Source organism: Lithobates pipiens, unplaced genomic scaffold (assembly GCF_037356315.1).
Source record: "Lithobates pipiens isolate NorthernLeopardFrog02 unplaced genomic scaffold, aLitPip1_a1.2 Scaffold_23, whole genome shotgun sequence".
NCBI lineage: Eukaryota > Metazoa > Chordata > Amphibia > Anura > Ranidae > Lithobates > Lithobates pipiens.
The window spans coordinates 108,447,086-108,474,460 of record NW_027507785.1 but is presented as its reverse complement, the minus strand read 5'-3'; the positions used below and the strand labels follow the sequence as shown (position 1 = coordinate 108,474,460).

Sequence of the window (27,375 nt, the reverse complement as noted above, 5' to 3'; positions counted from 1 at the left end):
AGGTAACCCCAAGTTGTAACATTTCCATCACCATGCTTCACAGCTGTTAAAAAGGTCTTTTGAAATACTGTTTGGGTTGGGGGAAATGTCTTTTTTTTTTAGAGTCTTCAGTACATTGTTTTAAAAGTATGAATAAAATGTGTTGCACTAAATAAACATAATAATAAAAGAACAGTGACTCTATAAATCATTAATATCAAAAACATTTTATTCATATTTCTTGTTTGTGATAATATCTCATTAGAGTGGTGCAGCTGTATAACTGATTATTTGTTATCACAAGCCTATATGTTTAATGGCAAACTGTAGTCTTGCTCTAATATTCTTTTTGGACAGCAAAGTCTTTTTCATAACACACTCCTCACGCAGGTCAATTTGGTAAAATCTCTTTCTGACTGTAGAGGCATGCACTTTGACCCCAACTGTTTCAGGAGTGAACACCCGGCAATTAAACTTTGGGGTTCTTAGAGATTTTCTTTTATTTTTTGTATAAATGGTCAGCTCTTGTGTTGAATCAATAGCAAAAGAGAACACTAGACCCTTGATATCTGAAGTTTAAAGCTGAATTCCAGATATTTTTTAATTTTGCATAGTTACAATGGTTTAACGTGGACCAATGTACGTATATATATTTCATACCTGGCTGATCCCTGCGGAAGAGGAGAATCACTGTAATAGCTGCAGCTACTACAATGATCCTTGCTGTCTTCCAGGTCATGTGCCAAGCAGGGGCCCTGATGCAAAGTAACCACAGGGGTTCCCTCACTCAGGGAACACCTTTGTTTTCTCAAAAAATACAAGGCGTTCTCTGATTGAACAAGGTAAGGAATGTGATTTCACCACCCCGCCTCTTCACCTTATCCATTCAGAGAATGCTTTGCAGTATGTGATAGAGAGCCCCAATCACCAACCCCTGAGTTCAGACTACAAAGTTTAAGGAGACAGATGTAGATTGATAGCACTCATGTCATCCTCCGCATTTTCCTGACACAAGCGCTGTCACTCTGAAGGCAGTAGAGGGGGGAGTGTCAGCTTACTACCAAACAACACAGGCACGCTCACAGCAGTGCTGTTCCTGTGCATCTCACACATATCCTGTCTGCTTGCTTACCAGTTGAGAGCAATAACAGTGATAGAACAATGCCCTGCTTTCAATTGTACACAGATCATAGCACACTGCTTATAGTATAGTATACTATACTGCTTATAGCTTAAAATAGTATGGAATCATTAATGAAAGCTTTGTTCTCACACAGCTCCCACTCCCAGCTTGTACATAGACATTCCATGTGTAAGCAGCGCAGAAACAGCACTGCTGTGAGCGTGTCGGTGTAGTTCCGTGTTAAACTGACACACACCCTTTTTGTTAGGAAATCATTGGGCATAGCTTGGGGTGCACTGTCACATAATGGATTTTAACTTCTACTATTCCTAAAATCACTGTGTACGCTAGGGTACTGGCGCATCAAATAATATACTAAGTGATAGTCCTTTAAATAAGATGGATTCCATCTTCATACTCTCTAAGGAGCTTCTAATCTTTGGCAAACTAATCTGAAATGCCAGATTCTAAATTCATTGATGTAAAGAGGTGGTAAATGTGTACTTGTCTCTTCCCTATGAAAATCTGCATTATTGTTAATGCAGAACTAAAGTCCCACATTTGAAAACTGCGAGCAGACAGGTGCTTTGTTGCAGAAGAGACATGCAAGGTCTCCTCTACAATTAAAGAAACAAACTTGCCCACTTGCAGTATTTTCTGGCATGTATACTGAGCTGCACAAGAATGGGCATAGCCTGGCACTCGAAAAAAAGCCAGGCAAAAGATGCCACCACTAGCGAGGGACACTGAACTGTTGTAAAGAGGTTTTAAGGAATTTAGCTCTGCTTTAATTTAAATCGTGAAAAATTAGTACACAATGTCACTTTTGTGTGCCATTTGTTTAAGTATATCACCTTTAACTGTAAGTACTATTCAAATCAAAATCTTATGTTTGCCTGTTCGGTTTCCATGGGTGTACTTACTTTTTCAAAAGATTGTAAATACAAGTTGAATTTTTTTATTATTACCGTCTCCCATTTCTTGGCAGATTAGGTGCATGCCTTCTGTAAATGAACTGTTTATTGGTCAAACACTGGGTGTGAGGGTAAACTGAGGAGAGCACTAGGAACACTACTTGTTTGTAGTTTATATAATCTTTCTATCTCTGTTTCCTCATACATAAATATACTTGTAGGTTAACTGACATTTTCCTACTTAAGTTACAGAAATTCAGGAAAATAGCATTGCACTAATACCTCCATTTTCATAGTCTTACCCTCGCTTTTGTGTTACAGCAGGATTACAGTGCGTGTCTTTATATGACAGTGCAGCCCAAGTGGCACCACAATATGACCTAGAGCAGTGGTTCTCAACCTTGGCCCTCAAGTATCCCTGACAGGCCATGTTTTGGGAATTTCTTTTAGATAAAAGAGCTGTCCAAAATACCAAGCCATTGACTCTGATTGAAAACACCTGTGCAAGATAAAGGAAAACCTGAAAACATGGCCTGTTGGGGGTACTTGAGGACTGAGGTTGAGAAGCGGTTCCCAACCTCAGTCTTCAAGTATCCTAGGCAAGTTACATTATTAAAATGTCCTTAACCTTGCACAGGTGCTTTAAATGAATGCCTACTGCTTTAGTATTTATGACAATTATTTTATCTAAGTGACATTCTCAAAAGATTGCCTGTTGGGGTACTTAAGGATCGAGTTTGGGAAGCACTGACCTAGAGTAATCTAGAGGAATCCAACAGATCTGTCAGACACAACCCCTTCCTTCCTGTGCACTCTGAATTAAGTACTGGGGTATGGCCAATACTCATCTATGCCAAAATAACATTAAGGAGTGTGCGCATTTCCATTATCAAAAAAGTAAGGCACTAAAAAACTGGTAAAAATCATAAAAAGAGCATAGGACTACAAAGAGAAAAAAGGTGTGAAATTTTGTATGGGTTTTATCTGTATCGGGTACATTGGATTAACAGGGACCTAAGGTTAATAGTACTTTGTAAGCACTGCAGAACATGCCAGTATTATGGAAATTAAGCAAAGAATAAATGAGGCATATCAATTCCAACTCTACCCTAGGAGGCCTGCTTACCTTGACAAGGCATGAAAACACAAGGGAGGAACCATATCCCTGACATAGAGAAGGGGTTGATTTACCAAGGATGTGAGATTCTCAAGCAGATGGATGTGGCACAACAAGACTCCAAGATCTTTGTATAATCGTTCACAGAAAGCCATTTCCGAGTTGTACAAGGTCTCTAACTTTTCATTCTCTCCTTTTGGCCTGTACCAAATTACAGAAAACTTAAAATTTGTATGAACGGTCATTTACCACTGTGAAAAGCATACTAAGGATAGTTAACAGAAGGAAAGAAGGTACTTTTTGTACTACTCAGACATATTCTTACATTTCACATCTGTACAAGCAAAAAACAGTCACAAGCATACATAACTATGCACATACTCGCTGATTACCCACCGACACATTCACTGTACAATAAAAATAAGAATTCAGTCTAAACAGACATGAAATACAAAAAAAATTAGCAGACCATATACCTGCTGGATAGGGTTTCCCACAATTCTTTAATACCTTTGTCCTTCAGTCCTTCCAAAATAAAGAGGTGTATGGATCCATCCATGATATGTATACTGGTTATAACATCCAGAGTAACATCTCTTTTCTGATCTTCAGTCAAGGAAACTCTGGACAGAGCTTCTGCAGTGACATTCCAAGGGTTAAAATCTATGCCTAAGGCCTTTGAGTTGATATTTGCAATAATAATGATAAGATCCCTGAACAGCTGTTTGTTGCTATATTCAAAGATGCAGACCATTCGCCCAAAGGGACAATCGGGACTCTCCTCGTCAAAAGACAGTGGCACTGCAAGGTCTACTCTAACTTTCAGGTGTGACTGGGCATCCAAATAATATCCCACTGGCAACGGAGAATCTTGAGGGCCATCAACTGACCCTATTAACCCTAAAATGTTTCCATTTTTGCTGTCCGATTGATAGCCTGTGGGATCTGGGCATTCACAGCTTTGTATTGGAACAGAAATGTTTAAGTATGTGGCACCATAGACCAGCTCAGATAAACTCATCCTCGCAACTCCATAGGGATTCCATTGTCTGTTACTCTTTGTGAATGGATTGTGGACAGTACGTTTAGAAGTCACAAGACCAACATTACTCAGCTTCTCATCTTCAGGTTCCATGCCAAAAAGTGATGGCTTGCTGACACTCTCCTCTATCTTCCGATCTCGATCATGTACCTCAATCTCTACAGGGGGTCCAAGAAGAGATTCACGCAGTTCACCCACACTTATGGTTCCTGCAAAAATAACAAAAACATCCCTAAAGAAAACATGTGTTCCGTGCGTTTGTCCATGTGTCTGGTGATAAGACTGATCCCGGAATCTGTATCTGCAGTAGACGGGTACACACTTCTCCTGTAAAAGAAAAACCAAATAATAATAATTAAAAAATAATAATAATACATTATAGATATATATACATATGCACTGAAGGCAAATAGACAGTTCAGAGCTTAGTAATTGTGATAAATGATGATTTTCATCATCTGATCAAGTGTAAGCAAAAAAGCTTTTTTTTTTCTTGCAACTGACTGGGTATTCTTGACAAACTGAAGCTTTACCACATTTAAATGTACTAAGAGTAAATGAGTTCAACTGCACTTGCAAAGTGTATAGTCTATTTGCCTTTAGTAAATCCACTACAATGCTTCATTCCTCCTGAAAAATTATAACATTAAATGCAATCGTTACTGTATGTCATTTGTTGTGACTTCTTCTGTTCATTGTTGTGATTTTGTGTTGTCTTTGTTGAGTGTGGTATGTGTTGCAATAAATTCCCATTGGGATTAATAACGTATTCTGAATCTGAAGTCATGGGTCCTCTAACAAAAGCATTGCACTATTCTGAAGTGGCCTACTGTGAGTCCTGATATGAATCCTGTCGCACATCTATGGAAACACATATAAAACATGCAGTCTAGAGAAAGCACCCTTGAATCCTGAGACAACTGACAACAGTTTGCTCAAGAACAGTGAGACAAACTACCTTTTGGCAGGTGCAGAAGTCTCAATAAGATTAAGAGGCAGACTGTCTCCTAAGCTGTGCAACAAAATATTAGGTTAAAGGGGGGTGGGGGGGGGGGGGGCAAACCGTGTTGAGGGCATGGCCTGGTCAGAACCCAGGCTTAGGCTGCAATTCACTTTGCTTGTTGATGTGTGGCTCATGGATCTTGCTATAACTGTGCCTACATGCTCAACAATAACAAGGGTCAACAGAACCAATTTAGAGTACTGCTGCATGAACCTTGAGGCTGAAAGCTGCATCTGTACAAGCTGAGGTGTCCACCTGGGAGAACTTTGAGAAGGTATGAACTGAAGACCAGGTGGTGGCCTGGCAAAGCAAGGGAACAGAGACTTTTGATGTAAAATTACACAGGAAACAATGAGTGGAGTGTGTACATATTAGTTCTGGAGGCGTTTTATCTTTTACAGTGTAAGCTCCTCAGATGAATTACCTTATCCACCTGGGTTTTGAAGCACGTTGTGCTTCACGAGGCCTTGATGACAGGACAAAGAAAGAGCCTTTCTTACAGAAGCTGTGGGTCTTAGATTTCTCGTCATTGTCTGGATGTTGTCAGTGCTATCAGATTTTATCTATTTGAGGTACTTAGCAGTAGAGTACAAAGAGAGAAGGTTTATGCCTTTATCTATTCTAGGTGGACGTTAGGTAAGGAGCGGCCATCCAGTAATGGCCCACAGGCGCCGCCTCCCCTTTACATCCCCGCTACCACCACCTATTCATGCGTCCAACCCCTTTCAGGACACCGGGCGCATGAATTACAGCGGTGGCTCTAATAGGCTTCAAAATAGGGTGGGCTCTGGTCACAAAGCATTGCGCTCAGAGTCCACTCAGGTGTGTCGGAATAGCAAATTAATATTCACCATTCTAACACTGAATCGCCTTTAAGCCATTCAGGAAGCATGGATCTGATACCGGATTCCCAATTCGCTGAAAGCACAGGCGATCCTATTGGAGGAGGAGGGAGATGCACGGAGGAAAGCCACCATAATGCACAGGAGGAGAAAGAAAGGAAGCTGCTGCTCGCCGGACACGCAAAGCACCCACCCGCTTTCTAAATGGGGTAAGTGCAGGGCTTTGATGTCCCAACCGTCCGCCGGGGGGGGGGGGTGGAGGTGGTTGTTTGCCGCCCTCCCAAAAGAAAAAAAAAGAAAAACACACCAGCCGCCAATGCGTTAGAGATTACCTTAGGTAGAAAGGTAGGTTTTGAGCACAAGACTACTTTGCCTTTACTTATAAGAGAGAAGCTCTTTCAGAGACATCTGGCAGATGTAATTGCCACTGGGAAGCCACTCAGAGTTCCCTGATGGGTTTACAGGGTGTTTTCCACAGGGCAAGGGAACCAAATTAAGATCCAAAGCGTAGGGTGCTGTAAGGATGTTATAACCTAAGAAACACCTTGATCAAAGGTTTTTACAAGGGAAAACAAAGCCAGAGGTTTTTGAAACAAAATGGACAAGGCCACAACCTGTCCCTTAACCACTTTCAGACCGGACCAATTTGCTGGTCAAAGACCAGACCACTTTTTGCGATTCGGCACTGCGTCGCTTTAACTGACAATTGCGCGGTCGTGCGACGTGGCTCCCAAACAAAATTGACGTCCTTTTTTTCCCACAAATAGAGCTTTCTTTTGGTGGTATTTGATCACCTCTGCGGTTTTTATTTTTTGCGCTATAAACAAAAATAGAGAGACAATTTTGAAAAAAACACATTATTTTTTACTTTTTGTTATAATAAATATCCCCCAAAAATATATAAAAAAACATTTTTTTCCCTCAGTTTAGGCCGATACGTATTCTTCTACATATTTTTGGTAAAAAAAATCGCAATAAGCGGTTATTGATTGGTTTGCGCAAAAGTTATAGCGTTTACAAAATAGGGATAGTTTTATGGCATTTTTATTAATAATTTTTTATTATTTATTTTTTTACTAGTAATGGCGGCGATCTGCGATTTTTATTGCGACTGCGACATTGTCGGGGACCCATCGGACATTTTTGACACATTTTTGGGACCATTGTCATTTATACAGTAATCACTGCTATATAAATGCAGTGATTCCTGTGTAAATGACACTGGCAGTGAAAGGGTTAACCAGTGGGTGGCAGTGTAGGGGTTAAGTGTTCCTAGGGGTGTGTTACTAACTGTGGGGGGGTTGGGCTTTCATTTAGTGTACACTGATCTCTGCTCCAATCACATGGAGCAGAGATCAGCATCACTAGTTGCTAGGCAGAATGGAAAAATGTTGTTTACACAGCATTTCCTCCATTCGGCCGCTCCGTGAGACGATCGCGGGGATGCCTGCGGCGATCGAGTCCGCGGGTCCCGCGACCAGACTCACGGGGGTCCCGACCAGCGCGGGAGCGCGCCGCCGGCGGCGCGCTCCCGATGGCAGGGCGGCATCGAATATTGGACGTACCTGTACGCCAATATGCCTGCCCGTGCCATTCTGTCGACGTACATCGTCATGCGCTGGTCGGGAAGTGGTTAAAGGAGAAGCATAGCCAAAGCTTGTTTGGCTGTACTTCTCCTATGGATCACATAGGATCAAAACAAATTGCACTCCTGTGACCCATTTTCAGCAGAGAGCGGACTTGACATCACCAATCTCAGTCCAGGCACTGCGTCATCCCAACCTGGACAAACACCTGGCTCAGCCTTTCAGCAAGCCGTGAAGAGCAGAGAGCTGTGAATGACAGTCCGCAGCTCTCTGCTCACGGAGCTCTGAAAACCGAGTGGTGTTCGATCGCTCAGTTCTCAGTGTAGAGGCTCCGGGGGACAAATGCAGCATCGGATCCATTAGTATGAATCTGCAAAAAATTGATTCCTTCCATTTTAGCATCTACAAACTATGGTATATATTAATGGAATCTTTTTAAATGTATTTTTTTATATTAGTAATGGCAGCGATCAAAGACTTATAGTGGGACTGGGATATTGTGGTGGGAAATTGTACAATAACTGACACTTTGCGGAAACCACTGGCACTAATACAGTGATAAAAATATGCACTGTCACTGTACTAATGACACTGGCTGGGAAGGGGTTAAATATCGAAGGCGATCAAAGGGTTAACTGTGTGTCCAGCCACAGTGTTTTTGTGACATATGTGCTGCATTTACTAGGGGAAGAGATGGCTTTTATTCCCTGCTTTGCAGGGGGGAAAAAATCCATGCCTTCCTCTCTGTCAGAGCGGAGATTTGCCTATGTAAACAAGGCATATCTTCATCTTGTGTTTTTTTCGGCAAGTGCCAGCGGACATCCAGTGCCTGGCACCCATATATCGATTTCTGCTGTGATTAATCAGAGCAGAAGCAGTCTGCCGGCGGCGCACGTCCCCTGTGGGCGGAAATGCAGTATCACGTATATATACGTGATCCTGCACAGAATGGCCACCCTGTAGAAGTAAATCTGCTATAGGGCGGTGTGGAGGGGGTTAATAAAAATGTGTATATATATATATATATATATATATATATATATATATATATATATAAATAAATGTCCTCTGCTGCTGGTCGCATTTTCAAAATAGAAAAACATTCTTTGAAATACAGAGTAAAAATAAATTATTAAAATCAATAAACGGCTTTAAATTGTCATACAAATAAATATTCAAATCAAATCTTTATTATTTTTGGCAATAACATAGTGTGGGCAGATTTCTGAAGGTAATGGGCTGTCACACCCTTCCGGCCTGTGTCTTAGATTAAGAGGGAGGTGAAGCCTTCAATCTACATGTAAGATCCTGCCCCCATTGTGAATAGCTGGATAGTGGACATGGAGAAGGAGAGAGGGAGGAGGCTGTCATTTAGCACTGTGTATACGCTCGCATGTGTGGCTCAAATCACATGGGCTGTTCAGATGTCATAGGGAGGAAATGCTCAGCACTGACACTGAAGCCCTGGAGAGCAAAGGAAGCGTATCCAGGGCCACGTCACAAATGTACTTAAGGCCGTGCACTGACTGGTCTGCTAGTTCCATGCAAAAGTTTTGCCCATTCAGTAAGTGTCTGTGACACTAGTGCTGTGGCCAGTACTGGTCGTATTGCTGACCCCACAACCGTAAACAAGGAACAGGCCACTGCCTCGGCCTTCCTGTCGATAGGGTCCTTAAAATGCAGGAGTCCCCTCAATCGGGATCGTGGTTACTTTATTTAACCTGGATACTGGGGGGTCCATGATCGGGGGAGCTGACCATTTTTTAAGAAGGCTCTCCTCAAAGGGGTATCGCACCATCATTCTTTTGGGGACCGAGAAGGTCCGCTGCGGGCTTCCCCATTCCTTGTATATGAATTTATCGAAATAAGTCAGATACAGAAACACCTTAGGTGTAGGGGCTGGCTTACGGGACCCAAAAGGGACCGCTACTTTGCGCCCACACACCGCCTCCACCCTGTCAATGAATGTTTCAAGGACTGCCGACAAAGCGTCCAAAGGCACTGCACTGTTTGCAGATGAGCTGATTGCAATTGCAGGGAGTTCTGGGGAAGAAACATCAGTTTCTGAAGCCATGCTGACCCACCCTGTCTGCCACCCTTAGGGACTTAGGACAGGTGCACAGTCCTATCGTCCTAGCTGCTGCAGACTGAGAGGCCCCCATTGCAGGACTCAACACCCCGACCGAGTGCTGCGCAGTTCTGTTACAGGTGTCTGCATCCAGTATCAGCTCCCAGGTATCCAGAGCAAAAAAACGCACCATTCTGAGCAACAGGGACCAGCGCTCTGGATAAAAAAACACGCTGAGCTACAACAAAATGGCCGCCGGCCACCCTGTATAAGGGACAATCACAGGGAAATTGGCCGCCGAACTTTTGGAAAATGGCCAACCATGCTTTCCACTGAGACACACAAAAAGTGATCGAGAAGCAACTGTACACAGTGAATGAACAGAGATAATGGCAGCAGAACAGCGATATGGCGCTCAGCACATGCAGAGCCTCCAGACACCCAGCGGAGAGACCACAGACACCCAGCGCAGCCCCCAATCTAAGGTCAGAGCTCCCCGGAAGACCCCTGGCTCAAGTGCACACATCGCTCAGCAACCCAGTCATGCAGCATCCCCCCACGGGGGGGGGGGGGGATAGGCACAGGGAGAGAAGAGAGGGAGGAGAGGGACCCCTAATCGATCTCCCAGGGAATGCTCAGCTGCTCAATCCCGCCAAGGCAGGAAGAGCTGTACTCACCATCCAGATGAGCTGGGGACATTCCATCACAGACCCACTCCCGAGCAGTATGGGGTGGCTGCTGGCCACAGCACACTGTGACAGGGACATTGGTAGTCCGGTCATATGTGTGCCCCGGAGCGTTGCGCTCACCGGCCACCCCTGGAGCCTGAGGGGCATGTTGTGGCCGACCCAGCATGTAGCTAGAGTCTGCACATGCTCAATGGCCAGGCTGGGGAGACTACAAGGCTCTAGATTATGCAGCCTGTCACCCAGCCGGCTGTTGATATCAGATCACAGGATCTTAAAATCTTGCGCAAAAGGCAAAAATCCAGAAAATTCCCAGGACTGATGGTCCCGCGGGGAGCTTAGGTCCTTCTCCTTCACTAGGCAAAAAAAAAACTGAGCTGGAAGGAGGCTGAGGGGTTATTACCAGAGGGACCGCCCCCTGGGCAGAACTGTATAGTTCTGTTTTTCACTTGTATTACATGTTCTGCCTTGTCCTCTCCTGAAGGTGGTGTAATAACCCTACGGTCAAGATTACTGGAGCTGTGTCCGTCAATGAACGAAAGAGAAAAGGCATTTAGCAGTTTACATTTACTAAAATAATTGCATTTGGGGATGATATTGAAACAGCCCCAAATGATCCACAATGGCTCAAAAGTGATATGGTCCAGAAATATTTAGACAGAATAAAGGTGGATAAAGCACCTGAAACAGATGGCATCCACCCACAGATCCTAAAAGAATTGAGCTCTTTCATTTCAAGGCCATTGTTTCTAATATTTAGGGACTCATTAATGACTGGAATGGTACCACTGGATTGGCATAGGGCCAATGTGGTGCCCATATTTAAAAAGGGATCAAAGTCTTTACCAAGTAACTATAGACCTGTTAGTTTAACTTCTGTAGTCGGGAAGATACTGCAAAGTTTAATAAAAGACCGCATGGATGAGTTCTTACTGGCAAAAAAGATTTTAACCACCTCAATACAGTGCAGTTACACCCCCTTCCTGACCAGACCAATTTTCAGCTTTCAGCGCTCTCACACTTTGAATGACAATTACTCAGTCATCCAACACTGTATCCATATGAAACTTGCGTCCTTTTTTCCACACAAATAGAGCTTTCTTTTAGTGGTATTTAATCACTAGTGGGTTTTTTATTTTTTGTGCTATAAATAAAATAAAACGTAAATTTTGTGAAAAAAATGCCTTTTTCTTCGTTTCTGTCATAAATTTTTGCTAATTAGTAATTTTTCTTCATAAATTTTGGCCAAAATTTATACTGCTACATATCTTTGGTAAAAATAACCCACATTAGTATATATTATTTGGTCTTTGTGAAAGTTATAGAGTCTACAATCTATGGTGCCAATCACTGAAAATTGATCACTTCTGATCAGGCCTTCAGTACATCAGGTGTACCTAATTTCTTGAGACTCTAACTAGTCAGGAAAGTACAAATACCCCCCAAATGACCCCTTTTTACAAAGTAGACATCCCAAGGTATTAAGTAAGTAGCATGGTGAGTTTTTTTAAGTTGTCATTTTTTCCCACAATTCTTTGCAAAATGAAGATTTTTTTTTTTTTTTACTAAATTGTCATATTATCAGGTTATTTCTCACACACAGCATATGCATACAACAAATTACACCCCAAAATACATTCTGCTACTCTTCCCGAGTACGGCGATACCACATGTGTGAGACTTTTACACAGCCTGGCCACATACAGAGCACCAACATTGATGTAGTACCTTCAGACGGTCTACGAGCAAAAATGACGCATCTCATTTCTCAACCACCTATTACACTTTTGAAGTCCCTGGAGTACCAGGAAAATGGAATTTCCCATAAAATGACCCCATTTTGGAAAGCAAACACCCCAACGTATAATCTGTGAGGCATAATGAGTCTTTTGAATGGTTAATTTTTTTCCAGAAGTTTTTGGAATATGTGGAAAAAAATTTAAACGCATTTTTTTTTTACACAAAATTGTCAATTTATAAGATATTTCTAACACATAGCATGTATATAGCAAAAATTACACCCCAAAATACATTCTGCTACTCTTCCCGAGTACGGCGATACCACGTGTGTGAGACTTTTACACAGCCTGGCCACATACAGAGCACTAACATTGATGTAGTACCTTCAGACGTTCTATGAGCAAAAATTACGCATCTCATTTCTCAACCACCTATTACACTTTTGAAGGCCCTGGAGTACCAGCACAATGGAATTTCCCATAAAATTACCCCATTTTGGAAAGCAAACACCCCAACGTATAATCTGTGAGGCATAATGAGTCTTTTGAACTGTTCATTTTTTTCCAGAAGTTTTTGGAATATGTAGAAAAAAATTAAAACGCATTTTTTTTTACACAAAATTGTCAATTTATAAGATATTTCTAACACATAACATGTATATAGCAAAAATTACACCCCAAAATACATTCTGCTACTCCTCCCGAGTATGGCGATACCACATGTGTAGGACTTTTACACAGCCTGGCCACATAGAGAGGCCGAACATTGAAGTAGTACGTTCAGGCGTTCTAGGAGCATAAATGACACATCTCATTTCATTCCTACCCATCACACTTTTGAAGGTCCTGGACCACAGGACAGTGAAATTACCCACAAAATGACCCCATTTTGGAAAGTAAACACCCCAACGTATATTCTATAAGACATGGGCTGCAAATAGGTACTCAGGTACTCTGATGGGCTGGAGATAGGTACTCGGGTACTCTGATGGCCTGGTGACAGGTACTCGGGTACTCTGATGGCCTGGTGACAGGTACTCGGGTACTCTGATGGCCTGGTGACAGGTACTCGGGTACTCTGATGGCCTGGTGACAGGTACTCGGGTACTCTGATGGCCTGGTGACAGGTACTCGGGTACTCTGATGGCCTGGTGACAAGTACTCAGGTACTCTGATGGCCTGGTGACAGGTACTCTGATGGTTTGGTGACTGGTATTTGGGTACTCTGAAGGGCAGTGACAGGTACTCATATGGACTGTGACAGGTACTCGGGTACTCAGATGAACTGTGACAGGTACTCAGGTACTCAGATGGACTGGAACAGGTACTCGGGTACTCTGATGGCCTGGTGACAGGTACTCGGGTACTCTGATGGCCTGGTGACAGGTACTCGAGTACTCTGATGGCCTGGTGACAGGTACTCGAGTACTCTGATGGCCTGGTGACAGGTACTCGGGTACTCTGATGGCCTGGTGACAGGTACTCGAGTACTCTGATGGCCTGGTGACAGGTACTCGAGTACTCTGATGGCCTGGTGACAGGTACTCGGGTACTCTGATGGCCTGGTGACAGGTACTCGGGTACTCTGATGGCCTGGTGACAGGTACTCGGGTACTCTGATGGCCTGGTGACAGGTACTCGGGTACTCTGATGGCCTGGTGACAGGTACTCTGATGGTTTGGTGACTGGTATTTGGGTACTCTGAAGGGCGGTGACAGGTACTCATATGGACTGTGACAGGTACTCGGGTACTCAGATGAACTGTGACAGGTACTATTGTACACAGATGGACTGGAACAGGTACTCGGGTACTCAGATGGGCTGTGACAGGTACTCGGTACTCTAATGGACTGTGACAGGTACTCGGTACTCTAATGGACTGTGACAGGTACTCGGGTACTCTAATGGACTGACAGGTACTCGGGTACCCTGATGGACTGTGACAGGTACTCGGGTACCCTGATGGGCCGTGACAGGTACTCGGGTACCCTGATGGGCCGTGACAGGTACTCGGGTACCCTGATGGGCCGTGACAGGTACTCGGGTACCCTGATGGGCCGTGACAGGTACTCGGGTACTCTGATGGGCCGTGACAGGTACTCGGGTACTCTGATGGGCCGTGACAGGTACTCGGGTACTCTGATGTGCCGTGACAGGTACTCGGGTACTCTGATGTGCCGTGACAGGTACTCGGGTACTCTGATGTGCCGTGACAGGTACTCGGGTACTCTGATGGGCCGGGACAGGTACTCGGGTACCCTGATGGGCTGGGACAGGTACTCGGGTACTCAGATGAACTGTGACAGGTACTCGGGTACTCTGATGGGCTGGGACAGGTACTCGGGTACTCTGATGGGCTGGGACAGGTACTCGGATACTCTGATGGGCTGGGACAGGTACTCGGTTACTCTGATGGGCTGGGACAGGTACTCGGGTACTCTGATGGGCTGGGACAGGTACTCGGGTACTCTGATGGGCTGGGACAGGTACTCGGTTACTCAGATGGGCTGGGACAGGTACTCGGGTACTCTGATGGGCTGGGACAGGTACTCGGGTACTCTGATGGGCTGGGACAGGTACTCGGGTACTCTGATGGGCTGGGACAGGTACTCGGGTACTCTGATGGGCTGGGACAGGTACTCAAATACTCTGATGGACTGTGACAGGTTCTCTGATGGACTGTGATTGACAGGTACTATGAGGGGTGGTGACAGGTCCTCTTTATTGGGGGGGGGGGGCAATCAGTATGTTTGGTGTACACTGTATGCGGTAACGAGATGTTACCGCAATCTCCTCCTCACACACGATCGGTGTGTGAGGAGGAGAACCCGGTAACATCCCGTTACCGCGGTTTGTTTACATTTTAGTGATCGGCTGAGAAAGGATCACAGCCGATCACGTGGGTAAACAGCCGGCCAATGGCTGTTTACCAGCGTCGGTGACGAGCAGGAACACGCCGCCACCGACGTGCACGCGCAGCGCGCTCTCGATCGCGCGCATGCGCCGTGCACGTTCGGGGTGTGACCATCTGTGATCGGCCGTGACTTCATCACGGCCGATCACGTGGTAAACAGCCATAACGAATGGCTGTTCACCCCCTTCGGTGGCGAGTGGTGTCTCCGTGACACACGGCCACCAAAGAAACAGGGATGCGCGTGCACGATCGCGCACATCCCTGTTTAAACGGGAGGCCGTCATATGACGGCCTCCCGCCACAATAGCTGCGCCGCCTGGCCGTCATTTGACGGCCGGCGGTCAGCTACTAGTTAAGCAACAAACAGCATGGATTCATGACAGGAGTTGTCAAACCTGATTTCTTTTTATGAGGAGGTAAGTAAAACCTTTGACAGAGGGGTGGCTGTGGACGTGGTATACTTGGATTTTGTAAAATTGACAGTTCCCCACACACGAATGTGTAAGGCAAAGGCTATAGGCTAGGAAAGTTCAGTCTGTAAATGTATATAAAACTGGCAAAAAAAAGAGTAGTGGACAATGATTCTTACTCTGAATGGTCTAAGGTTATTAGTGGTGTACCCTAAGGCTCAGTGTTGGGACCCTTGCTTTTTAATATCTTTATAAATTATATAGGGTCTGGGATTAAAAGTACAGTTTGCAGACAAGCTATGCAGTGGAATAACATCCTTACAGGAAGTCTCCAATTTACAAGCCGACCTTAATGCATTGTGTAATTGGGCAACTGTGTGGCAAATGAGGTTTAAAGCGGAGGTCCACCCTAAAGTGGACCTTCCACTCATTGGAATCCTCCCCCCCTCTGGCGCCACAATTGGCACCTTTCAGGGGGGAGGGGGGTGCAGGTACCTGTACAGTACAGGTATCTGCACCCACTTCCAGGATGGCTCTCTGCAGAAAGGGGCCTAGATTACGCCCCTTTCCGAAAGTCCCCCGCTGCCTGCTGGGAAACACAAAGATCCCAGAGGCGGCGGGTCCATCCTTATTGCGCACCGCGACTCGCGCATGCGCAGTAGGGAACCGGGAAATGAAGCCGAAAGGCTCCACTTCCCGATTCCCATACCCAAGATGGCGGTGGCAGCACCCGAGAGACGATCGAGAGATCGGCTTTGGGTGCCGACATCGCGGGCGCGCTGGACAGGTAAGTGTCACTATTTTAAAAGTCAGCAGCTGCAGTATTTGTTGCTGCTGGCTTTGAAAAAAAAAAAAAAAAATGCGGACTCCCGGCGGACTCCCGCTTTAATATTGATAAATGTAAAGTTATGCACTTGGGGGCTAAGAATATGCATGCATCATACATACTAAGGGGGGGTACAACTGGGGGAATCCATAGTGGAGAAGGCTCTGGGGGTTTGGTAGCCGAGCATGAGCTTAATAATAGCATGCAATGCCAAGCTGTGGTTTCCAAAGCGAGCAAAGTTCTTTCTTGTATTAAGAGAGATATGGACTCCAGAGAGAGATATCATTTCCCTGTACAAATCATTAGTAAGACCTCATCTGGAATATGCAGTTCACTTTTGGGCACCAGTTCTCAAAAAGGATATCGGGGAACTGAAGAAAGTGCAAAGAAGGGCAACCAAACCGATAAGAGGCATGGAGGAACTCAGCTATGAGGAAAGATTAGAGGAACTGAATTTATTCTCTCTTGAGAAGAGGAGATTATGGGGGGATATGATCAATACGTACAAATACATAAGTGGCCCATATAGTGAACTTGGTGAAGTTATTTACTTTAAAAGGGGACACTCTTTACGTCTAGAGCAGGCATGTCCAAAGTCCGGCCCGCGGGCCAATCGCGGCCCGCATTCCGGTTTCGGACGGCACGTCTGGTCATGTTCCCATATATATCTTTTGTGGCCCCCAACGAATCCCCGATCGCCGGGGGCCACAAAAGATAGATGTGCTGGCTGCCATGGAGGGGGCGGGAGGAGTGCCTTGGATACAGGACAGCGTCCTGTGTAAAAGGAAGTCCCGTCCTGCGCTGCCATTGGACAACCGTTATGTCCATCACAGGAGGCGGGACTTTCAATTAAAGAGGCCGTCGATAGAAACAGGAGTTTCTCCTGTGTGTCTGTCGGCGCTCATCCCGCCCCCCTCCCTGTCTCCTCCAAGGCTGCAGAGGACATGAATCAGGCTGCACTGATGGTAATGGTGAGTCTGCATTCATGAAAATGTGTGGGCTGCATTCATGGCAATATGGGGGCTGCATTCATGGCAATATGGGGGCTGCATTCATGGCAATATGGGGGCTGCATTCATGGCAATATGGGGGCTGCATTCATGGCAATGTGTGGCAATATGGGGGCTGCATTCATGGCAATGTGGGGACTGCATTCATGGCAATGTGGGGGCTGCATTCATGGCAATGTGGGGGCTGCATTCCTGGCAATGTGGGGGCTGCATTCCTGGCAATGTGGGGGCTGCATTCATTGGGGGCTGCATTCATGGCAATACGCTGGAGGCTGCATTCATGGCAATACGCTGGGGGCTGCATTCATGGCAATACGCTGGGGGCTGCACTCATGGCAATACGCTGGGGGCTGCAGATGGGCACTGACCCTTATTTTGCTTCACATGTCTTTATTTAAAATGTAAGATTTTTTTATTTTTTATTTTTTCCTGAGACTTCCTTTTTAAAGTTAAGGTGCGTGGTATAAGCCGATTAAATACAGTATATCCAAATAACACACCCGAGCTCATCTGTTCACCACACACAGCACAAAGGCAAGATAATTCTTGTTGGGCCATTTATTAGTGCTCGGATGAACACACATAGACCGAATTTTAATGGTTTAAAGAATGTCAGACAAAATGGTCGGCCCTCGAGCATGTTCACTTCATCAAATCTGGCCCTCTTTGAAAAAAGTTTGGACACCCCTGGTCTAGAGGAAAAAATAATTCTTCTCCAAATATGGAAGGTTTTTTCACACTAAGAACTGTGAAAATGTGGAATAGATGCCCTCCAGAGGTGGTTCTGGTCAGCTCAGTAGATTGCTTTAACCGCTTGCTGACCGCGCTATAGCCGAATGACGGCTGCAGCACAGTCTGGGAGGGCATACTATGATGTCCTCCCAGAATCCCCTCTTGCGCGCCCCCTGTAACATCTGTAACCGTTGGGTCCAGAGGACCCGGCGCATCACGGATCATGTTAAAAGGCCGCTGATAGCACCCGTTTACCACGTGATCACTCCGTCAAATGACGGAGCAATCACTTGTAAACAAACCGGCATCACGTGCGATTCCTCTCTCCCCTCCCCGTACCAATTGGTACAGTGCGAGGGGAGAGATCAGTGGCAGCAGCACGGAGGGCTGTATGTGTAGTGCCCACAGTGCTGATATATGCTCATTCCAGCACTAATCCATCCATCCATCCATCCATACTCAGCCATCCATGCTCAGCATACCCCTCCATCCTCAGCATACTCATCCATCCATGCTCACCCATCCATGCTCAGCATACTCATCCATCCTCAGCCATCCATGCTCAGCATACTCATCCATCCATCCATGCTCACCCATCCATCTTCAGCATACTCATCCATCCATCCATGCTCACCCATCCATACTCAGCCATCCATCCTCATCCAATCAATCCATGCTCACCCATTCATATTCATCTATCCATCCATGCTCCCCCATCCATACATGTTCAGCCATCTATACTGAGCATATTCATCCATACTTCGCATACTCATCCATCCATCCATGCTCAGCCATCCATACTCATCCATCCATCCATGCTAAGCCATCCATACTCATTCATCTATCCATGCTCAGCCAGACGGTGCTCCTTGCCTATTGGTCCTCAAACATGTGGTATCGCTATACTCAGGAGGAGTAGTAGAATCTATTTTGGGGTGTCATTTTTGGTATGTACATGTTATGTGTTAAAAACATTGTGTAAATGGACAACGTTGTGTAAAAAAAACAAAAAAAAAAGAGTTTTCATTTTATTTACATTTTCCAAAAACTTGTAGAATTCAAAAGACTCATTGATTATACATTGGGTTTTTTCTTTCCATTATCCTGGTTCTCCAGGGCCTTCAAAAGTGTAAGAGGTAGTCAAGAAATTATATGTGCAATTTATGTTCCAAGAACGTCTGATGGTGCTCCTTGCATGTTGGGCCTCTGTATGTGGCCACAATGTGTAAAAGTCTCACACATGTGGTATCGCCATACTCAGGAGGAATAGTAGAATGTGTTTTGGGGTGTAAAACTCACCATACCTCTTACTAAATACCTCGGAATGTCTACTTTCCAAAAAGGGGTAATTTGGGGGGTATTTTTACTTTCCTGGCTTGTTAGGGTCTCAAGAAATTAGGCCTTCAGTTCTTCAGGTGTGATCAATTTTCAGAGATTGGCACCATAGCTTGTGGACTCTAACTTTCACAAAGACCAAATAATATACACCAATTTGGGTTATTTTTACCAAAGATATGTAGAGTTATACATTTTGGCCAAAATACATGAAGAGAAATGACTAAATGGCAAAATTTTATAACAGAAACAAAAAAAAAAAAGCATTTTTAACACAATTTTCGGTATTTTCTCTTTTATAGCCCAAAAAATAAAAAACCCAGCAGTGATTAAATATCACCAAAAGAAAGCCCTAGTTGTGTGGAAAAAAAAAGGACAAAAACTTCATATAGGTACAGTGTTGCATGACTGAGTAATTGTCATTCAACATGTGAGAGCACCGAAAGCTCAAAATTGGTCTGGTTAGGAAGGGGGTTTAAGTGACCAGTGGGTAAGTGGTTAGAAAAGGCCTGGATTTTTTCCTTAATGTGCATAATATAACTGGGCACTGACATTTACAGGAAAAGTTGGAAGGAAGGAATTTTTTCCCCTGCTGTAGAAAATTGGATCATGCTTTGCTGGGGTTTTTCGCCTTCCTCTGGATCAACTGTGAGTGATGGATTGTGTATATGGGAGTGTATAATTTTTTTTTATTGGTTGAACTAGATGGACTTGTGTCTTTTTTTTTCAACCTGATTCATTATGTAACTATATGTAACATTTCCATGTTCTGTGTACTAGGAGACCGGATATAATGAATGCAGGGTCCAAGCAGCAAGATAAATCTAGATCAGTGCAGCGGGTGGGGGAAATAATTGGAGATGATCAACTTTCTTGACTCCCACTCCCACTGCAGCAACTGGAGTAGATGTCAGCTTTCAGCTGATGCAGCGAGAGCCACAAAAGATCAGTTTCAGTTATGGCGTTTTTATTTCTCTGAGAATAGGGACAGTACTTACATACCCCGCTTCCCCCAAAGATCCCATCTATTGTTCACCTCTGCACACCTCTAGTTACCTCTGCGCCTACTCCTTCAATACTCACCTATGCCCCCGTCCCCGACCCCCCATCAACAGTTCACCTTTTCCCCACCAGTCCACAGCTCACCTCTTCACCCCTAGTCCACAGCTCTCCTCTTTTCCCCCAGTCAACAGCTCCCATCTTGTCCCCAGTTCACAGCTCCCCTTGTTTTCCTCCAGTCCACCGCTCCCCTTTTCTCCAGTTCACAGTTTCCCTCTTGTCCCCCAGTCCACGACCCCCCTCTTCTCCCGAAGTCCACAATTCCCCTCTTGTCCCCCCGCTCCACAGCTTCCTTTTTCTGCTCCAGTCCACAGCTCCCATCTTGTTCCACAGTCCACAGCTCCCTTTTTATCCCCTAGTATACAGCTCCCCCTTTCTTTTTTTTTTTTTTTTATCAGAAAAAGTTTTTATTAGAAAAACATAATGGTACAAGACATCCATACAATGGCCTCACATAATGAGAACACACACAATATGAAATCAGAGTAACAAACATAATCTTCCCAGAAACAGCAGATCAAGGAGGTGCAGTAAATGAGAATAAGGGAGACCGGATAATAGACAGGATGTCAGCAAATCTGTCCTCAGCATAAGAAGCAAGAGGGAAGAAGGAGAAAGCTATCGTGCAGTTACAGTATTCAAATTTTTCATTTTCTTATTCAAAAGAAACAAAATAAAAAAAAATTAACAGAAAAAGAAAGCAGAATAAACTAGGGGGAGGGAGAGATAGTCAGAGATCCCTGAGCCACAGAACACATAGAAATAGTACCGTACACAATACCCACAATTATTAGCATTCAATAGCATGCTTCAACATTTGTATACAACCAAACCAAACAGGTAAGACAGGACCCATGGTAAATGTCAAGGTCAAATCAGCCCTGCAGTAACCTATTCTGAATCAACTGATGCGGTGCCAGACCTGGGACGTCCAGCCAGTCCTGCCACATATTATAAAACTTTTGGGGGGTATTCCTATGTTGGTATGCCAGCTTCTCACGTATCAACATCCCGTTAACCCGATCAATCCACTGTTGCCTGCTGGGTACCCTGGGCGTGATCCACATCTGGGCTATCAGTTTACGAGCCATATAAAGCAGCCTGAGAATCACCGTGCAGACGGCCGGGGTAAGGGACTCTTCGTCCAGGGCCCCCAACAGGCATATCACCGGGCTTGTGGGAATCATGATTCGAAATACCTGATGAATAGTTTCCAGAATCGTAGTCCAATAACGAGTCAGTTTAGGGCACTTCCAGAACATATGGAGAAGGTCACCGTGGTCTCTTTTACATTTAGGGCACAGGGGGGAGTCCCGGAGACCCCAAGCATACAATTTAGCTGGTGTCTTATAGGCTCTATGTAACAAATAAAGATGGGAAAGTCTCTGGGAGACCGACACTGATACCCTGTGGGCAGACATAAGACAGAGATCCCAGGTCTCACCATCTAGAGGTCCTAGGTCCCCTTCCCATCCACGCCTGCACGGCAACATAGCCGAGTCTTGAAGCACCCCGGTAATAATGGCATACCCCTTAGAAATCATACCCTTCCTACTGGCCGTCATCATGATAGAGTGTATAATTGCATGGTCAACCAAGGCAAGTGGGGTAGCTCTGGACTGAGATTGTAAGGCGTGTCTCAATTGAAGGTATTTAAAAAAATCAGTGCGTGGTAGTGCGAACTCCCTCTGTAGCTCCAAAAAAGACTTAAGAGTAGGGCCATTGTATAATTGGGTCAAGTATTCCAGACCTTTCACCTGCCAGCTGCGGAAACCCTTGAGTCTCAGCAGCTGATAATAAAAACCATTGTCCCAAATAGGGGTAAGAGAAAAAAAGCCCTGGATTTTCAACAGTCGCTTAACATCAGCTCCCCCTTTCTTACCCAAACCCCAGCTCCCGTTTTCTCCCACGGTCCCCAGATGCCCTTTTGTCCACAGCTCACCTTTTCTCCCCCTGTCCACAACTTCCCTTTTTTCCTCCAGTCCACAGCTCCCCTCTTGAACCCAGTCCACAGCTCCCCTCTTGAACCCAGTCCACAGCTCCCCTCTTGAACCCAGTCCACAGCTCCCCTCTTGAACCCAGTCCACAGCTCCCCTCTTGAACCCAGTCCACAGCTCCCCTCTTGAACCCAGTCCACAGCTCCCCTCTTGAACCCAGTCCACAGCTCCCCTCTTGAACCCAGTCCACAGCTCCCCTCTTGAACCCAGTCCACAGCTCCCCTCTTGAACCCAGTCCACAGCTCCCCTCTTGAACCCAGTCCACAGCTCCCCTCTTGAACCCAGTCCACAGCTCCCCTCTTGAACCCAGTCCACAGCTCCCCTCTTGAATCCAGTCCACAGCTCCCCTCTTGAATCCAGTCCACAGCTCCCCTCTTGAATCCAGTCCACAGCTCCCCTCTTGAACCCAGTCCACAGCTCCCCTCTTGAACCCAGTCCACAGCTCCCCTCTTGAACCCAGTCCACAGCTCCCCTCTTGAACCCAGTCCACAGCTCCCCTCTTGAACCCAGTCCACAGCTCCCCTCTTGAACCCAGTCCACAGCTCCCCTCTTGAACCCAGTCCACAGCTCCCCTCTTGAATCCAGTCCACAGCTCCCCTCTTCTCCCACAGTCCACACCTCCTCTCGTTTACCGCTTCACAGCTCTCCTCTTGTGCCCCTGTCCAGAGCTTCCCTTTTCTCCCCTAGATCACAGCTCCCCTTTTCTTCCCTAGTTAACATTCCCCCCTCTTCTCCCCCAGTCCACAGCTCCCCTCTTCTCCCCCAGTCCACAGCTCCCCTCTTCTCCCCCAGTCCACAGCTCCCCTCTTGCCCCCCAGTCCACAGCTCCCCTCTTCTCACCCCAATCCACAGCTCCCCTTTTCTCCTCCAGTCCATAGCTCCCTTCTTGCCCCACAGTCCATAAATCTCCTCTTCTCCCCTTTTCTACTCCAGTTCACAGCTCCCTTTTCTCACCCAATCCACAGCTCCATTTTCTCACCCAATCCACAGCTCCCTTTTTCTCACCCAATCCACAGCTCCATTTTCTCACCCAATCCACAGCTCCATCTTCTCACCCAATCCACAGCTCCCCTTTCTCCTTCAGTCCACAGCTCCCCTTTTTATGCTCCACTCCACAGCTCCCCTCTTCTCTCCCCAATCCACAGCTCCCCTTTTCTCACCCAATCCACAGCTCCATCTTCTCACCCAATCCACAGCTCCCCTTTCTCCTTCAGTCCACAGCTCCCCTTTTTATGCTCCACTCCACAGCTCCCCTCTTCTCTCCCCAGTCCACAGCTCCCCTCTTGAACCCAGTCCACAGCTCCCCTCTTGAACCCAGTCCACAGCTCCCCTCTTGAACCCAGTCCACAGCTCCCCTCTTGAACCCAGTCCACAGCTCCCCTCTTGAACCCAGTCCACAGCTCCCCTCTTGAATCCAGTCCACAGCTCCTCTCTTAAATCCAGTCCACAGCTCCCCTCTTGAATCCAGTCCACAGCTCCCCTCTTGAACCCAGTCCACAGCTCCCCTCTTGAACCCAGTCCACAGCTCCCCTCTTAAACCCAGTCCACAGCTCCCCTCTTGAACCCAGTCCACAGCTCCCCTCTTGAATCCAGTCCACAGCTCCCCTCTTGAATCCAGTCCACAGCTCCCCTCTTCTCCCACAGTCCACACCTCCTCTCGTTTACCGCTTCACAGCTCTCCTCTTGTGCCCCTGTCCAGAGCTTCCCTTTTCTCCCCTAGTTCACAGCTCCCCTTTTCTTCCCTAAGTAATATTCCCCCCTCTTCTCCCCCAGTCCACAGCTCCCCTCTTCTCCCCCAGTCCACAGCTCCCCTCTTCTCCCCCAGTCCACAGCTCCCCTCTTGCCCCCCAGGCCACAGCTCCCCTCTTGCCCCCCAGTCCACAGCTCCCCTCTTCTCACCCCAATCCACAGCTCCCCTTTTCTCCTCCAGTCCATAGCTCCCTTCTTGCCCCACAGTCCATAAATCTCCTCTTCTCCCCTTTTCTGCTCCAGTTCACAGCTCCCTTTTCTCACCCAATCCACAGCTCCATTTTCTCACCAAATCCACAGCTCCATTTTCTCACCCAATCCACAGCTCCCTTTTTCTCACCCAATCCACAGCTCCCTTTTTCTCACCCAATCCACAGCTCCCTTTTTCTCACCCAATCCACAGCTCCCTTTTCTCACCCAATCCACAGCTCCCCTTTTTATGCTCCAGTCCACAGCTCCCCTTTTTATGCTCCAGTCCACAGCTCCCCTCTTCTCTCCCCAATCCACAGCTCCCCTTTTCTCCCTCAGACCACAGCTCCCCTCTTGTCCACCAGCCCACAGCTCCCCTTTTTCTTCTCCAGTCCACAAGCACCCCTTTTCTGCTCCAGTTCACAGCTCCCCTTTTCCCACCCAATCCACAGTTCCCTTTTCTCACCCAATCCACAGCTCCATCTTCTCACCCAATCCACAGCTCCCTTTTCTCACCCAATCCACAGCTCCCCTTTCTCCTTCAGTCCACAGCTCCCCTTTTTATGCTCCAGTCCACAGCTCCCCTCTTCTCTCCCCAATCCACAGCTCCCCTCTTCTCCCAGCTTTCCTCTTCTCCTACAGCCCACAGCTCCCCTCTTCTCCCACAGCTCCCCTCTTCTCCCACAGCCCACAGCTCCCCTCTTGTCCCTCAGTCCACAGCTCCCCTCTTCTCACCCCAATCCACAGCTCCCTTTTTCTCCTCCAGTCCACAGCTCCCTTCTTGCCCCACAGCCCATAAATCTCCTCTTCTCCCCCAGTCCACTGTTCCCCTCTTGTCTCCTAGTCCACATCTCCCCTTTTCTGCTCCAGTTCATAGCTCCCTTTTCTCACCCAATCCACAGCTCCATTTTCTCACCCAATCCACAGCTCCATTTTCTCACCCAATCCACAGCTCCATTTTCTCACCCAATCCACAGCTCCATTTTCTCACCCAATCCACAGCTCCCTTTTCTCACCCAATCCACAGCTCCCTTTTCTCACCCAATCCACAGCTCCCTTTTCTCACCCAATCCACAGCTCCCCTTTTTATGCTCCAGTCCACAGCTCCCCTCTTCTCTCCCCAATCCACAGCTCCCCTCTTCTCCCAGCTTTCCTCTTCTCCTACAGTCCACAGCTCCCCTCTTCTCCCACAGCTCCCCTCTTCTCCCACAGCCCACAGCTCCCCTCTTGTCCCTCAGTCCACAGCTCCCCTCTTCTCACCCCAATCCACAGCTCCCTTTTTCTCCTCCAGTCCACAGCTCCCTTCTTGCCCCACAGCCCATAAATCTCCTCTTCTCCCCCAGTCCACTGTTCCCCTCTTGTCTCCTAGTCCACATCTCCCCTTTTCTGCTCCAGTTCATAGCTCCCTTTTCTCACCCAATCCACAGCTCCATTTTCTCACCCAATCCACAGCTCCATTTTCTCACCCAATCCACAGCTCCATTTTCTCACCCAATCCACAGCTCCCTTTTCTCACCCAATCCACAGCTCCCTTTTCTCACCCAATCCACAGCTCCCTTTTCTCACCCAATCCACAGCTCCCCTTTTTATGCTCCAGTCCACAGCTCCCCTCTTCTCTCCCCAATCCACAGCTCCCCTTTTCTCCCTCAGACTACAGCTCCCCTCTTGTCCACCAGCCCACAGCTCCCCTTTTTCTCCTCCAGTCCACAAGCACCCCTTTTCTGCTGCAGTTCACAGCTCCCCTTTTCCCACCCAATCCACAGTTCCCCTTTCTCACCCAATCCACAGCTCCCTTTTCTCACCCAATCCACAGCTCCCCTTTCTCCTTCAGTCCACAGCTCCCCTTTTTATGCTCCACTCCACAGCTCCCCTCTTCTCTCCCCAATCCACAGCTCCCCTTTTCTCCCTCAGACCACAGCTCCTCTCTTGTCCACCAGCCCACAGCTCCCCTTTTTCTTCTCCAGTCCACAAGTACCCCTTTTCTTCTCCAGTCCACAAGTACCCCTTTTCTGCTCCAGTTCACAGCTCCCCTTTTCCCACCAATCCACAGTTCCCTTTTTCCCACCCAATCCACAGCTCCCTTTTTCCCACCCAATCCACAGCTCCCTTTTTCCCACCCAATCCACAGCTCCCTTTTTCCCACCCAATCCACAGCTCCCTTTTTCCCACCCAATCCACAGCTCCCCACCTTCTCCCACAGTCCACAGCTCCCCACTTCTCCCACAGTCCACAGCTCCCCACTTCTTCCACAGTCCACAGCTCCCCACTTCTTCCACAGTCCACAGCTCCCCACTTCTTCCACAGTCCACAGCTCCCCACTTCTTCCACAGTCCACAGCTCCCCACTTCTTCCACAGTCCACAGCTCCCCACTTCTTCCACAGTCCACAGCTCCCCACTTCTTCCACAGTCCACAGCTCCCCACTTCTTCCACAGTCCACAGCTCCCCACTTCTTCCACAGTCCACAGCTCCCCACTTCTTCCACAGTCCACAGCTCCCCACTTCTTCCACAGTCCACAGCTCCCCACTTCTTCCACAGTCCACAGCTCCCCACTTCTCCCACAGTCCACAGCTCCCCACTTCTCCCACAGTCCACAGCTCCCCACTTCTCCCACAGTCCACAGCTCCCCACTTCTCCCACAGTCCACAGCTCCCCACTTCTCCCACAGTCCACAGCTCCCCACTTCTTCCACAGCTCCCCTTTTCTCCCACAGTCATGGCTTCCCTTTTTCTCCTCCAGTCCACAGCTCCCCTTTTTCTGACACAGCCCACAGCTCCACACTTCTTCCACAGTCCACAGCGCCACTATTCTTCCACAGTTCTCTTCTTCCACAGTCCACAGCTCCCTTTTTCCCCCCTAGCCCACAACTCAACTCTGCACCCCTGTCCACAGTTGACCACACCTATAAGCAACTCACCTCTGCATTTGCAGTCCACACTTTACACCATCAGTCCACAACTAACCACATTTCCCTTCCCCATATCTACAGCTTACCCCAATCCACAGTTCTCTTCAACACCCCATTTTTAATTCTACACAACATGTCCCCCCTCCC

General features: G+C 46.9%; 1 protein-coding gene across 1 annotated transcript in view; it reads right to left on the bottom strand.

Annotated features, from left to right (window-relative positions):
• Positions 1-27,375, bottom strand: part of CFAP92 (cilia and flagella associated protein 92 (putative)) — a 193,991-nt gene that overhangs the window by 51,233 nt on the left and 115,383 nt on the right. The window contains exons 10-11 of the mRNA XM_077452160.1: positions 3,610-4,502; positions 3,143-3,334 (exon numbers count right to left, since the gene is read on the bottom strand). Of these exons, the coding sequence (XP_077308286.1) occupies positions 3,143-3,334; positions 3,610-4,502 (1,085 nt within the window). The remainder of the gene's footprint in view (positions 1-3,142; positions 3,335-3,609; positions 4,503-27,375) is intronic.